The 15,818-nt window shown below is 41.3% G+C and overlaps 1 protein-coding gene across 2 annotated transcripts in view; it reads left to right on the top strand.

Annotated features, from left to right (window-relative positions):
- The window catches only part of sorl1 (sortilin-related receptor, L(DLR class) A repeats containing), a 92,621-nt gene that overhangs the window by 65,104 nt on the left and 11,699 nt on the right, over nt 1-15,818 (top strand). Inside the window, exons 26-40 of one of the 2 annotated variants that reach the window (XM_053646351.1) lie at nt 27-152; nt 1,250-1,360; nt 1,455-1,586; nt 1,740-1,871; nt 2,002-2,136; nt 2,930-3,082; nt 3,216-3,386; nt 6,597-6,725; nt 6,855-6,981; nt 11,464-11,633; nt 11,779-11,891; nt 13,411-13,515; nt 14,327-14,393; nt 14,613-14,689; nt 14,778-14,865. In XM_053646351.1, the coding sequence (XP_053502326.1) occupies nt 27-152; nt 1,250-1,360; nt 1,455-1,586; nt 1,740-1,871; nt 2,002-2,136; nt 2,930-3,082; nt 3,216-3,386; nt 6,597-6,725; nt 6,855-6,981; nt 11,464-11,633; nt 11,779-11,891; nt 13,411-13,515; nt 14,327-14,393; nt 14,613-14,689; nt 14,778-14,865 (1,836 nt within the window). Of the gene's footprint in view, nt 1-26; nt 153-1,249; nt 1,361-1,454; nt 1,587-1,739; nt 1,872-1,998; nt 2,137-2,929; nt 3,083-3,215; nt 3,387-6,596; nt 6,726-6,854; nt 6,982-11,463; nt 11,634-11,778; nt 11,892-13,410; nt 13,516-14,326; nt 14,394-14,612; nt 14,690-14,777; nt 14,866-15,818 lie in introns of both variants that reach the window. The other variant, XM_053646350.1, reaches the window with a different exon arrangement.

Genomic DNA, 15,818 nt, shown 5'->3' with positions numbered 1-15,818 from the left:
TCTCTCACACGCACACACTCGCTCAGTCGGCCACCACACATGTGAGAGCAGCAGTTTCCAGTGTCACACAGGTCACTGCATTCCTCAGCGCTGGGTTTGTGATGGTGACGATGACTGTCAGGATGGTTCTGATGAGGAACCCAGTCACTGTGGTCAGTGGTCTATATCACATGCACACACGCAGCACATACATTATTAAACCTGTACTGTAAAGCATGCGTTGATGGTGTTTCTGTGTAGAGTCTCATATCAGGCAAAGCAGACAGGGGAATTGATGAACGTGACCGTAATGGATCCTCGATCTCTATAAAGTGGGCCACCAAGTGTTTAAACAAATGGCTTTAGTTCTCTTTGTAGTGCGCTATAACATAAGTTATCGAGCCAGGCTGTTTTCGGAGGCCAGCATACAGTTTTTTTTTCCACTGCACGTCCAAAGACAAGGGCAGACTTTGTGGTTCCAATTAATTTTCCACCCACTTTAGCCACAAGTGGAACAATGACAGTGACGGCAGTAAAAGCGACTGGGTTGTTATTATTACAGCTTGCAATGACGTCCGGTCCAACGGGAAAGCAGTGCTTTGATTAACATTGTTCCTTTTTTTTCCAGTGCTTTGATTAACATTGTTCCTTTTTTTTCCGACTGGCTTTTGGGTTAAGCGGCTCATATTAGCTGGTGCCTTAAAAACACTGATGAAAAGGCTTAATTGAAGACCCTTTTAAACCCTTAATCAATGAGGCGTTGCAACAAACGAGCTGGTTAATCAAATGGCCAGTGATGATGAGACAAAACAATGTAACAAGTATTTAAAATTATTTCAATTCCAATGGTTGACAAAAAAGTTCAATAAAGATTATATTCGAAGGGCATAAAATTGCGCAGGGAACGTTCCTGAAACATGAAAATCAGTAAAAGAAAGCAGTTTTGCTGGTGAAGAAAACAATGCTTGATAAACTAAATGTTCCTCTTGATGGCACACATGGAAAACCTAACAAACCAGACTGTAGTGCGCGAGTGAGTATTTTTCCCCTAATTCTGCGTTCTATCCATTTATGTTCTTGTACACTTTGGGACACAGTACGCATAATAAAGTAGCGACAAACAGTGGTGCTAGTCTGTTCCTGTTGATATGAGTTGGCACTGTACAAGTGGAATCTTTTGCTACCAGTGAGGGGAAAAGTGTTCGTCTCAGTAAGGAATTACCATGTGCTCTCTGTTCCCCCCCCCCCCTTTTTTTTTTTACACCTCCAGAGGGAGATCGCTGTAATGGCTTCCTGTGTTCTAATGGCACATGCTTGCCTGCCAGCTCCCACTGTAACGGCGTGGAGGAGTGCCCAGGGGGCGCCGACGAGCAGCACTGCGGTTAGTATTTAACTAACTAATGTGAGCAGGATCAGCAGGGGCATTTTGTTATCATGCTGGGTGTAAATCTCAAACATGGCGTGTGTTCTGGTAGATCCTCTGTGCACGCGCTACATGGAGTTTGTGTGCAGGAACAGAGCTCAGTGTCTCTTCCAGTCGCTGGTGTGTGACGGCACGAAGCATTGCTCCGACGGCTCGGACGAGGACGCAGCTTACGCCGGCTGCTGTGAGTCCACTCGTTTGCGTTTGCATTTGAGTTGTTACCCATGCCCCCTTATCTATATTATAATCCCTTTTGACTGCATTGAGTAAATGTATAACTAAGACACTGTACCAGTATAGAATTAATGAGTGCTTCCTGTACATGTCCGTCCACCAGCCACGCATCCTGAATTTGAGAAGAAATGTGATGCCTACAATTTCCAGTGCTCCAACGGGGTGTGTGTGAGTCTGGACTGGAAGTGTGACGGCATGGACGACTGTGGTGACTACTCAGACGAGGCAAACTGTGGTAGGTGCAGTAATCAACCTCGATTACTGATTATATGTTTGTGTGTGTGTGTGTGTATGTATATGTGTGTGTATATATATGTGTGGGTGGGTGTGTATTTGGCTCTGAGTTCTGAGTTCTCCCTCAGCAGGTTCTCCCACCGAGGAGCCGGGCTGCTCGCGCTACTTTCAGTACGAGTGTAAAAACGGCCGCTGTGTGCCCACGTGGTGGAAGTGTGATGGTGAGAATGACTGTGGAGACTGGTCTGATGAGGCACAGTGCACAGGTACAATATGCAGTCCAAAGATTACATCACTAACAACATGTAAGCCTGTATGTCTCTGTCTTCTGTCTACATGTCTTATGGAATGAATACACTTCCATTGTAACCAGTGTTTCAATATGTACAGTGCCATGCGCTAATATTGGCACCCTTGGTAAATATGCAGCATAGAAGGCTGTGAAAAATTGTCTTTGTTTATCCTTTTGAACTTTTGTTAAAAAAAATTCACAAAAATACTTTGCTCTCATGGATATCAAGAAAAACAAAGAAAAATATATTTGAAGTATATTCCTATTGATATATATTTTTTTAATTATGTACACCTGTGTGACTAGAAGCAGGAAATTGTTCAACCATGACTTCCTGTTTCACAGGGGTATAAATATGAGGTAACACACAGGCCAAATTCCCTTAGTCATTCATAACAATGGGTAAGACCAAGGAATATAGCTGTGATGTGCGGCAAAAGGTTGTTGAGCTTCACAAAATGGGAAGTGGCTATAAGAAAATAGCAGAAGCATTGAAAATGCCCATTTCCACCATCAGGGCAATAATTAAGACGTTCCAGTCAACTGGAAATGTTATGAATAAACCTGGAATTGGACGTGTGTCTATATTGTCTAAACACACTATGAAGAGGATGGTTCGAGAGGCCAAAAAATCTCCAAGGATCACAACTGGAGAATTGCAGAAGTTAGTTGTGTCTTGGGGTCAGAAAGACACAACTATTAAAGTGCCATGAATGTTTGTAAGCATCTATTTATTTTAATTAACGTGTGTTGGTGTATGCTTCTAGACGGACTGTCTCCCCATACTCCTGCCCCGGGCCCTGCCACGTGTGCCCCTAATCGTTTCCACTGCGGCTCTGGAGCGTGTATAGTAAATAACTGGGTGTGTGACGGCTATGCTGATTGCCCTGATGGCAGTGATGAAGTGGGCTGCCCCACAGGTAGAGGTGTAACTTTGCAAACCCCCGACAACACACTCACCCTCTCTCTCTCGTACCTCATCATCTCTGTCTGTGTGTCTTACTTTGTGTGTGTGTGTGTGTGTGTGTGTGTGTGTGTGTGTGTTTGTATTAGCCTCCAACAGCTCGGTGACTCAGATGCCTGTGCCCACTCGTGCCCCTGACCCGACTGGCCGTTGTTCCAGAGGACAGTTCCTGTGTCGTAAGCCGCCCACATGCATCCCAGAATGGCAGCGTTGCGATGGCCACCGCAACTGCCAAGACAACTCGGACGAGTCTGGTTGTCGTAAGTGTCCACCTTTGCAACCACATTATAGTTTCTATAGTAACAGTAACAGCTTACAAAGGGGCTTGTGTGGTGTATGCTCTAAATAAATTGATTAAAAACATGTGTAACTGGTGGAATTAGGTATGAGGTGCAGTTTTCTATGGTGACGTTCTGTACAGAGACATTTATTTAGCATTTTTGGAAGGAGTCTCCTGTATTTTGAAGGTTTCTGCCTTGGGGAGAATCTTTAGAATATTTCATTTCATATGACAAACTGCATTTTTATTTATTTATATTTATTAACTTGAAGTGAGGCTGGTGAGGGAATGACTGTTTATAGCTGCTATAACATAAGTGATAACAGGATAACACTGTTTACCCCCCAAAAATTGTTGGCTTTTTTGACATAGTTAGACAAGCAAACATTTGATCATCTTTGAAACAGCGCCTATTAATAAAGTTGATCTACTCGTAGAAAACCACAAGGAAAATGAGCTTTCAATCATTTATTCAACAGAAATATCAATAGATGTAATAGTCTTCTGTGGAAAAAGTAAGTGCACCCTTTAGCAGAAATAACTTCTTGTAGGTCAAATTTGTGTAATCTCTTTCTGATTGTAGAAGCATGCACTTTGACACCAACAGTTGCAAGACTTACTAGCAGATCCTGTGATGAAATTCTGGGGTTCTTGGAGATTTGTTTTTGCGTCTGTTCTTGGGCTGAATTTGTTGAGACGGTCAGTCCTGGGCAGTCGTTTGAAATCTGCGCAATTTGTAAATTATTTTCCTTACTGAAGGCCTTACAGAACTCTTTAGGTCTTGGCATGATGATATCACACACCTCAATAACAAAGGAAACACCAGACACTAGACATGAAAGGGGTATAAATAAGACCTGCACTCCCTAAGCAGGTTCTAATCACTGGCATTCAATCTTGAACACCTGATTTGAAGGTGTGATAAATGTAGGGGTGTACTTACTTTTTCCATGTGACTGATCTGTGTTTTGTTCATTTAAATTGTGAAAATTACTACAAAATATTATGTGATATCAATTTTATGTGTCATGTGATAGAGTTTATTAATAGGCGCTGTTTCAAATAGGATCAAAAACAACAATTTTCCTGGGGTGTACTTATTTTTTTGCATGTGACTGTAGTTGTGTCGTTGTAAAGATAACTTTGTGACTCTCAGAGTTGACAGACATGATGACCAGCTGTGCATGAAATATATTATTGCATAAATCATTGCCAGCTTTTGGGTCCGCTTTTTTTTTTTCTCTCTCTCTGGATGAGAACGCGACTCGTACTCATGTCCATTCTTATTCTGGAAGTAAAGTAACCTGCGCGTGTGTTTTAGCCGATGATGACATCATTAGTTTCCACAACACGCATGTACCATGAGTGGCAGGGGAACACTGTGGGACTCAGAAGAGGTTCACTTGCTGTGTATAATATCTGCTGCACATAATAGCACCAAAATAATTTTTTTAAAAACCAAAAAATATGGTGAGTCGCGCTGTGTTCTCCATGCACGTTTATGATGATGTCAGATGAACGCAAATGCACCGGGGTTCAATAGAATCAAGTGAGTCTGAATCCAGACCAACACTGCGAGGGGCGCCTGGAACAATCACACTCTGATTCGGACTGCAGCAAGCGTGCCCAGTGTGAAAACCACCTAAGAAAGTTTTATTTCATCATTCTACATTTACATTTATTCACTTAGCAGACACTTTTATCCAAAGCGACTTACAAATGAGAAAGATACAAGCAAAGCGATATATCAGGCAGAGAACAATACAGGTAGTGCTACCATACAAGATCCATTAATTGAATTCCAGAAGAAGCAAAGTGCAGAGTAGAGGTGTAAGTGCAATTTTTTATTTTTTAAAATTTTTTATTATTTTTTTTTTTTTATTATGAGTTGGTTAGGTGTTCATGGAAGAGGTGGGTCTTTAGCTGTTTTTTGAAGATGGTGAGAGATTCTGCAGTCCGGATTGAGATTGGAAGTGCATTCCACCACTGAGGAACAGTTAGTGTGAAGGTTCTAGAAAGGGACCTTGCGCCACGCTTAGTTGGAACTGCTAAACGTCGGTCGCTAATCGATCGCAGATTGCGAGAGGGAACGTAGACCTTCAGGAGAGAGTTGAGGTAGGAGGGTGCTGTTCCTGACAAGGTCTTGTAGGTGAGCATCAAGGCCTTGAACTTGATGCAGGCAGCTACAGGAAGCCAGTGGAGGGAGATGAAGAGGGGTGTGACATGGGTTCTCTTGGGCTGGTTGGAGAGGAGGCGCGCTGCAGCATTCTGAATCATCTCAAGGGGTTTGATGGAGCTGGCTGGGAGGCCTGAAAGCAGTGAGTTGCAGATTCTATGGGGGGAAAAAATGTCCTTGAAGCTTCATCTGTGCCAACAATGTTAATTATCATTGTCTCTATATGATATAACTGACACTTTCAACTTGTTTTTTTTTTTTTTAAACTTATATTAATTTCCTGGGGAGAATGAGGTAGGAATACACCCTAGGTGGTTCACCAGTCCATTACAGAGCACTATGCACGTACTCGTTCACACACTCGTTCACGCACTCGTTCACACACCCGTTCACGCACTCGTTCACACCTAGGAGCAGTATACTTTAGCCAAATTTACCTCCTTTACTTTATAATTATTTTATAACCTCTTTAAGAACGATACTTGTGAAACGTGGTATTCATATTCCCATTTATTCATAACTAATACAAAACGTTTGTGGTAATTTGCATTCCCTCAGGACAAAATAAAGCAAAGTAATTACATTTAAATCAACTCATCACAGATGTTGCTTCATTAACATGTTTAAAAATGGTGAAATAGTATGTTAAAATATTCATAGTGAAATGTATCATTAGAAATGTAATATAAAGTTACATTAAATTAAAAAAAATGCATTCAATTAAATATGATGGATAGATACAAACAACTTTGTTGTCATTGCATAGTACAGGTACTCAGCAATGCAGTTTATCATCTACCAGAAGTTCAAATAGTAGCATAGTGAAATTAACAAAGTGCAGGTTGAATATGTAAATATATATGCAGATATATGAGTAGATAACATGAATAGTAAATTACACTTGTTATAATAGAAAAACTCTAATAGGTATAATAAAATATATATATGTATATAGTGTGTGTGTGTTTATGTATAAATGGCCCCTTTGTGGATCTCTCTACCCTCTCTCTGTAGCTACCCATGAGCCACTGGTGTGTGTGAACGGGACACTGTGTGCTGACTGGGAGGCATGTGTACTGGAGAGTGAAAGGTGTGATGGCTTCCTAGACTGCTCAGACCACAGTGATGAGGACAACTGCACTGGTAAGAGGCACTGAGACACATCACATTTCCCCGTTCAAATACACTCATGTTTGGCCCCTAGAAACCAAGTTCACATGTTTGATCTTCTTATGGCTTGTTTAAATCCTGTATTGTGTTTCTGCTCATCAGTCGACCAGCTGGTGTATAAAGTGCAGAACCTGCAGTGGCACGCAGACTTCTCCGGCACCGTCACGCTCACCTGGTCCCGACCCAAAAGCATGCCGCCCTACTCCTGCTCCTTTCTCATCTTCTACAGGTAAGCTTAACCCAACTTACACCTCACATCTATATCCCACAATGTACCACGTTTTCCCAGTGAGGACCTGTAGAAATTAGTCAAGTGGTTCTCAAAATGTACTCTGTTGCTGGAATGTTCAGGAATAAAAAAAAAACTCTGTAGCTACTCTCTTCTACTAAATATTCAAATTATGCTTATACACCTTTAAATAGTAACCCTGGCTTCAAAATGTTTGATAACCCCAGTGATATCATTAACGCTTATTGGCGACATCTGCTGGCCACAACTGGCATATCTGCTGCGTTTCACAACACCGACGTGCCATTTTGCTGCGTCATCCAACGACTAGACGAATATGCATTCATTACGTATAATATACTCCATGGATTTGGCTGAAAGATTACTTTTAGCCAAAATCACTTATATTCTAAACAAAATGGCTTTTTAGCCTCCTTCTAAACTGTTTCTAAGTGTTAAGTCAAGATTATTTATCGTTTGGACAGTATGTCAAAACATGTATGCATGAAATGAAAGTACAACAGATCCAAATACAAGATACAATATTAGTAAGTGAAGAAAAGAGAGAGAAAATCATTGAGTGGTGTAAACAAGATAAAATATTGCATTATGGTAAGGTGTAACGTGACTAGGTGACAGCTGAAGTACAATAGACCTTTAATGGGTGTTGAAATATATTTAGCTGCAGTCTGTTCTATTCTCTGGCATGAGAAAATCTACTGTAGGTTTGATCATTTTTGTTTATTTTGTTTTGTTGGATGTACACTTCGATTCAGTTACTATATTCAGGTCCTTGTGGCCTATGATGTATTTTTGCTGGATGTTTTGCCAATTTCCTAATATTTTCAATAGTTTTTTGGTCTAATTGCTGAATATGGAATATGAATGTGGTTAATTCCTGGGGGTTTAAACCTCAGGCTTCCAAGTGATACAATAAGATATCAATACTACAAACAATACAGTATAATTTGATTTAGTAGCCTTTGATCAATATTTGACCTATGTTGTTGAAGAATCCAGTTAGGCCTGTTGTTATTGTTAATCACGAATGATGTCGGACTATTAAAAATACAGAAGGACTATTTTAAGTGTCACCTTGCTAGCCTAGTTTATGAGGTCAATCACTCGGAGTTGTAGGGACCCAAAATAATATGACAACCTGCAACTATAATTGATTAGTCAGCCTAAGTCAGGGCCCATCAGCACCAGCTGAACATGTTAAATCAGAATCAGAGGGTGGGGAAAGAGATTTGCAGTAAGCAAAGCTCTTTGATGGGGAAGCAATTAAATTTAAATTTTATTTGTATAGCACTTTTAACAATGGACGTTATCACAAAGTAGCTTTACAGATACAGTGAGGGGAAAAAAGTATTTGATCCCCTGCTGATTTTGTACATTTGCCCACTGACAAAGAAATGATCAGTCTATAATTTTAAGGGTAGATTTATTTGAACAGTGAGAGACAGAATAACAACCAAAAAAAAATCCAGAAAAACGCATGTCAAAAATGTTATAAATTGATTTGCATTTTAATGAGGGAAATAAGTATTTGACCCCTCTGCAAAACATGACTTAGTACTTGGTGGCAAAACCCTTGTTGGCAATCACAGAGGTCAGACGTTTCTTGTAGTCGGTCACCAGGTTTGCACACATCTCAGGAGGGATTTTGTCCCACTCCTCTTTGCAGATCTTCTCCAAGTCATTAAGGTTTCGAGCCTGACGTTTGGCAACTCGAACCTTCAGCTCCCTCCACAGATTTTCTATGGGATTAAGGTCTGGAGACTGGCTAGGCCACTCCAGGACCTTAATGTGCTTCTTCTTAAGCCACTCCTTTGTTGCCTTGGCCATGTGTTTTGGGTCATTGTTATGCTGGAATACCCATCCACAACCCATTTTCAATGCCCTGGCTGAGGGAAGGAGGTTCTCACCCAAGATTCGACGGTACATGGCCCCGTCCATCGTCCCTTTGATGCGGTGAAGTTGTCCTGTCCCCTTAGCAGAAAAACACCCCCAAAGCATAATGTTTCCACCTCCATGTTTGACGGTGGGGATGGTGTTCTTGGGGTCATAGGCAGCATTCCTCCTCCTCCAAACACGGCGAGTTGAGTTGATGCCAAAGAGCTCCATTTTGGTCTCATCTGACCACAACACTTTCACCCAGTTGTCCTCTGAATCATTCAGATGTTCATTGGCAAACTTCAGAAGGGCATGTATATGTGCTTTCTTGAGCAGGGGGACCTTGCGGGCGCTGCAGGATTTCAGTCCTTCACGGCGTAGTGTGTTACCAATTGTTTTCTTGGTGACTATGGTCCCAGCTGCCTTGAGATCATTGACAAGATCCTCCCGTGTAGTTCTGGGCTGATTCCTCACTGTTCTCATGATCATTGCAACTCCACGAGGTGAGATCTTGCATGGAGCCCCAGGCCGAGGGAGATTGACAGTTCTTTTGTGTTTCTGTCACCTTCTCAACAAGCTGCTTGGCAGTGGTCTTGTAGCCCATTCCAGACTTGTGTAGGTCTACAATCTTGTCCCTGACATCCTTGGAGAGCTCTTTGGTCTTGGCCATGGTGGAGAGTTTGGAATCTGATTGATTGATTGCTTCTGTGGACAGGTGTCTTTTATACAGGTAACAAGCTGAGATTAGGAGCACTCCCTTTAAGAGTGTGCTCCTAATCTCAGCTCGTTACCTGTATAAAAGACACCTGGGAGCCAGAAATCTTTCTGATTGAGAGGGGGTCAAATACTTATTTCCCTCATTAAAATGCAAATCAATTTATAACATTTCTGGATTTTCTTGTTGTTATTCTGTCTCTCACTGTTCAAATAAACCTACCATTAAAATTATAGACTGATCATTTCTTTGTCAGTGGGCAAACGTACAAAATCAGCAGGGGATCAAATACTTCTTTCCCTCACTGTATATATATGAATTTAGGATATAAATTTAAAATATATACATTTGTCCCTAATGAGCAAAGCCAGAAGCGACAACATCCCAGTTCACCACAATACTCTATGCCCATGAACCGTCTAGATTTGCTCATTTTCCTGAGAAACATTCACAAAAGGCTTGACTAAACAAATGTTTTCAGCCTAGACTTAAACACTGAGACTGTGTCTGAGTCCCGTGTGGAGCTTTGTAAGAGTTGTGCTCCCTGCTGTAGCCTTCACTATTCAAGGTACCAACAAATAGCCTGCACTTTTTGATCAAAGTAGACATGGCGGATCATAGAAGACAGAGACACTTATTCCTTAACTTCCTAAAATTTTTTTTTTCATAGTCACTGCATGAAATCATGTGTACCACAGCAATTTGTCTATGAATGACACTGTAACAAACTTCGAAGCTGGGCAAGGAGGAGGCGGGGACCAGCTGAATGTAAACATAAAGTTTAATAATAAATATAACTCAAACATAACATAAAACACACAAACGTAAATCTAACACAAAGCACACGTGCGTCTCTCTCTTCCCCTTGCTTCCAGCCGCTCCTTTATCGCTCTCTCCCACTGATTAGACAACTCAATGACAGACATAAGTTCTCACAGCCTGGCCCCTCCCTCCTCCTCAACAAGGGCACATTTCCCTTTTAACCATTTCTAGTTACATAGAACATTGTTGAATTATCATCACTCAAGTTATAGAAGCTATGAACAGTCATTCCCTCACCAGCCTCTCTTGTAGTTTTGTCTCTCTTCAAGATAAGAAAAGAAAACGCAACATGTCATGTAAGTGAGAAAACAGAAACCGCAATGTCCTGAAGATTTTCCTGTGGAGGAAAACATCCTGACTGTTACAATGTGCTGACACCAGAGACTCCTTCCACAGATGCTAAATAATCATCTCCTTCCAGAATGCTTCACCATATACAAATTTACGCATTTTTCTTTGTTAAATAACATGTTTTTGTTCATCCATTTATTATTAAACTTTGCTTATTGTGGAGTGTTGCCCATACAAGTACCTGTGGTTTCTATAGAAATTATAGCATTAGACGTAGAATGAGCACATCGATATAGTTGGCACTACTGTTAGAGCTGCAGGTATAGAAAATGAATCAACACCTGACCAATCAGGTTCAAGAATTCAAGCGCTCTGTGGTATAAGTCAAAAGTGCTACAATAGGTTGTATATGCTAGTAGGTGGCATCCCATTTTCATATACTAGTATGTGATTTGGCACAAAAGCTATTTATTTATTTATTTATTTATTTATTTATTTATTCATTCAGCAAATATTCAGTAGAACAATGGAGTGTCATTTCAATTCACAAAGGGGATGGGATCAATGTACGTGTTTTCTAACCATCATTCATATAGTATGTTTGTTTTTTGTTTGCTTCCCCACCCACGAAAAAAAAGTAGATGATTGTTTCCTTGGTAGTAGTTGTAGTATTTCTTCACCGTCAGTATGATATGTCAGGGCCTGTATCACTCACCTGTGCTGTTTTTTTTTTTTTTCTTTTTTTTCTTCTGTCCCAGGCTGGTAGGGGCTCAGCAGTGGACCACCATGGACACACACAGCAACAAGAGCAGCTATACACTGAGTGTGCTGAGACCGGACACCACCTACCAGGTGAAAGTGGTGACGCAGTGCCTCAGCAAGCAGCACAAGACCAACGAGGTGCTCACACTGCGGACACCGGAGGGCTGTGAGTGACACTCACAAAACACACCTCAACATCTCTCACACACACACACACACACACACACACACACACACACTGCCTTACAGTTTGACACACACTGCCACCCTGCATGACTTCTGACTGATGTGTGTGTATGTGTGTGTTTCAGTGCCTGATCCTCCTCAGGATTTGCAGCTAAGCTGTGATAACGCAGAAGACGGCACGGTGCTGTGCTCCTGGAGTCCTCCAGCTAATTCTCATGGCTTCATCAGAGAGTACATTGTGAGTTTCCTTCCTTGTTCACGTTGTCCTTTGGCCTTAATACTCTTACTTTTACTCTGAGAGAAATACATCAAGTTAGGTGTACTCTGATAATGTTTCCCTGTTTTAAGAAAGCAAAAAAAAAATCTACTTGTTTCCTTGTACTGAGAGCAGAATTCATTGAATCGACAATCACTTATATTGTTTCAAATAACTTAGTTTCTGCAAGGTTAGTGGTCTCTGTGCGTTTCCTTAATTGGGTCTGTATTTTCTGTGTAAATAGTGAAAAAAAAAATTGGTGAATTTACTTTAACTAATTGTGGGTAGTTGATATTTTTGTAAAAGTGATTTATGTAAAAGTGATTTACTAAAAACTGTGGAGAAAATTATTTTTCAATTTTCATCTCTACTTTCTGTGTTACAATCCGTTATTTCCCAGCACCCACTGGGCAGCTGTGTTGTAAACATTTCCCCCTCTTAAAATGATACAGATTTAGAGCCTAATATACAACTACCTTTCGCTGAAGAATTTATTCAAGTGTTTGACAAAAATGTATTTTTTGCATAGCGTATTGTGTTATTTATCGTTTCTTTAGTCTTGTATATAGCACTTTCACAGAGTTTACAAATGTGATGAATGAAGATTAGGTTGTAAAAACACTTGAGTACATATCTTTTAATTTAAAACTGATGAACAGAATGGAAATACTGATTTGTGACTTAACAGTGACAACATTTACATGGACAGAAGTAATCTAATTATTGACCTTATTCTGAGTAAGACAATATTGTGATTAAGGTGTTTACATTAGTTGCTTTTAGAATACTCCTTTCATGTTCCCGAGTTACATGTTATAGAACATAGCTCGATTAACGGCACACGTCATTACGTTGCCATGCCGTCCGACGTTCCTTCCAGAAATTCACGTATCATAGTTCGTTTTCGTTATGGTACTGTATACAGTTCTGGGTGTTTTTATTTTTAATTTATATGAACGCTTCAAGTGCGGTTAATTATTTGTCATGCTGTACGTGCAAATAGACGACTGCTTGAAGCCATGGGCTGCGTCTGAAACCGTGTACTTACCTACTATATAGTAGCTGAGATGCATATATTTCGCCTACTATAGGCCTATAGTAGGTAAGTACGCGGTTTCGGACGCAGCTGTGCTCTCTTGTTAGCCATCAAACAGTTCAGCACTGCCGTGTGTGTACATGCCCTGTCGTAAAATGTGGTGAAAACTCCCACCACGATGTTAACAGTGTGATTAAGGTGTGTACATGTCTGTAATACACGTCGATAATGCGACTAAAACAGACTAAGACTCCACATGTCTTAATTCGATTTGTGTTTACTTCGAGTATGACTTTAATCGGATTAAGGCTATCAATAATCGCTGTTTACATGCTAGTTTCTTAATCAGAGTGTCGTCTTAATCGGGTTAATATCGGATTATTGTTGTCCATGTAAACGTACTGACTGACTCAATGCTAATAGCTATCGTGTGTGTGTGTGTGTGTGTGTGTGTGTGATGACCAGGTGGAGTACAGTGAGAAGGACAGTTCAGAGTGGTTTTCCCAGAGAAGTACTAGCACCAGTACTAAGGTTAAGAGCCTGCAGCCCAGCGCCCTCTACAGCTTCAGGGTGAGAGACACAAAAATTATGCTGCGTTCGAGGTGAAGTTGCAGCTTGTAATTCCCCAACTCATCAGCTTTGGGTAGTCTTCTCAACTACTAGTTCCTTCCCTGTTTACAGGGTGACATCTGATCAACATGGCTGCTTGCACTGTGAACACTGTAACCTGCCCCTTCTCTACTTTTAAATGAGCTTATAACAGCATTGGCTTTAGATAAGTTAATATACATACACAGTATCTGGTTAAATCTATAATGTTGACCATAATCATTGCTGTTCTGAGATGTTAATCATTAACATTAGAGTTATCGCTGCAATTTCAGTCCAGAACATTGCATGAATGCATGAAGTTGCTTAAAGTAGCTTTTTATGAGCTTTGCGTGCTCTGACTGAGCAAACAAGACACGCCTTCGACGAGGCAATGGTAGCTCAGGCGTGAAGATGTTGGACTACTGATCAGAAGGTCATGAGACCATGTCCCAGCACTACCAAGCTGTTACTGCTGGGCCCTCGAACAAGGTCATTAACCACCAACTGCTTAGTTGTATAAATGAGATAAATCTGGTATGTTTTTATGGCCAAATGGGAAATGATGTGTAAATTACCACTTAACTGGCACCATGAACGCAGCATTAATACATTGCTACAATCAAAATTTAGCTATAGCATTTCTCTCTCTCTCTCTCTCTGTCTCTCTCCCTCCCTCTCCCTCTCTCTCTCTCTGCCCCCGTCTCTCTCCGCCTCCCCTCTCTCTCTCTCACACACTCTGTCTGTCTCTCTCCCTTCATCTCCCCCCCCCCCCCCCCCGTCTCTCTCTCAGGTTGCTGCAGTCACCAGCAGAGGGGTGGGCAACTGGACGGAGATCAAATCCATCAACCCTCAGAAAGGTAATCTACTGCAGTATATAACTTCTAAACTTCATTCTAAATCCGTAATAATAATAGAAGTTTAAAATTCCCCTTCTCTCTTATTTTCTAGAATTAATGTGACCTCAATTTGGCTAGCATCCGTTTTAAAATATCTGAAATAAAACAAAGCCGGACATGTTGCTGGCTGCTTGTAGTGCGAGTGTGAATGGTTTGTACTATTGTTCCTTTTAAATTTAGCTTTGGCTCCGCCGGTTACAAAGATTACAAGCATCACGGAAGACATGGTGAAACTAGCCATCAGCTCTGACTACAAGGTGAGAAGAAATGCGCGCTGCCACATTATTAAGTACACTTACCTTGTCCTGTTTGACCTCTGTGACACCTGTCTCTGTTGTTTTCCAGGTGAAACACTACATGGTGGTGCTGTCTTGGGTTTTCGACAAGCACGTGAAAGAAAACAGGAACTACACTGTCTCGGACACTCTTACAGGTACAGTCAATGTTCTTAGAATAACCTTACTGCGGATAGTGACTCAACCCCGGTTCACTGGATAGGGTATAGACTGCTTCTTGGTTCTCCAGTTTCCTCCCACCTCCCAGAAAACATACTAGTGGGTGTACTTGTGACTTTAAATTTCCCCTCGGTGTGAATGAGCATGTGAGTGTGTGTAATGGTGCACTGTGATGACATGATGCATCATCCAGGCTGTATTCCCACCTAATGTTCAGTGTTTCTGGTACAGGCTCAGATCCGCCATGACCCTTACCAGGGTAAAGTGATTTACTGAAGACGAATGAATGTACGTTTCTTCTATAGGACTACACAAGTCTCGACCAATATAAGAATTCATTACTTACTGAAAGCACTAATGACTATAATGCATTGCACATAGAGCAGTGGCTAATCTTCAGTCTTACGGTTCCACTGTCCTGCAACTAATCAAGCCTTACATGCGGACAAGTGTGTTTGGAGGAGGAGAAACTGTGCGTGGCAGGGGGCCTTCAGGGCATAAAGGAGCATATTAAGTGCGTCTACAGTATAACAAGTCTTAGTTATTAAGAGGTGATAAAAATGACCACTGTTTACCACTGAGTCTGCATGCATAACAGTTTAAATGAAAGTCTATGGCATCGCATTTAAATAAAAGAATGAAGGTAAATGAGGGTAGCTCGGGATCCCTGGTTCGATTCCGAGCTGGAGTTACTGTCTGTGCAGAGTTTCAGGTTCTTGGTATGTCTGTGTGGGTTGTCTCCTATCTTCCAAAAATGCCTGTAGGTTGGTTGGCCATGCTAAAAAAAAAAATTGCCCCTAGCTGTGAAAAACTGTGTGAATGTGTGTGGATGGTGCCCTGTGAAAAACCGGCACCCTTTTCAGGATGCACCTCACACTCAGTGTTCCCGGGATAAGCTTCAGATCCTCTGCAACCCTGACCACTGAAGATA

The sequence above is a fragment of the Ictalurus furcatus genome, chromosome 17 (genome assembly GCF_023375685.1).
Source record: "Ictalurus furcatus strain D&B chromosome 17, Billie_1.0, whole genome shotgun sequence".
In the NCBI taxonomy this organism is placed as follows: Eukaryota; Metazoa; Chordata; class Actinopteri; order Siluriformes; family Ictaluridae; genus Ictalurus; species Ictalurus furcatus.
Note: the sequence above shows the minus strand (reverse complement) of the source record. Positions and strands in the feature narration are given on the sequence as shown.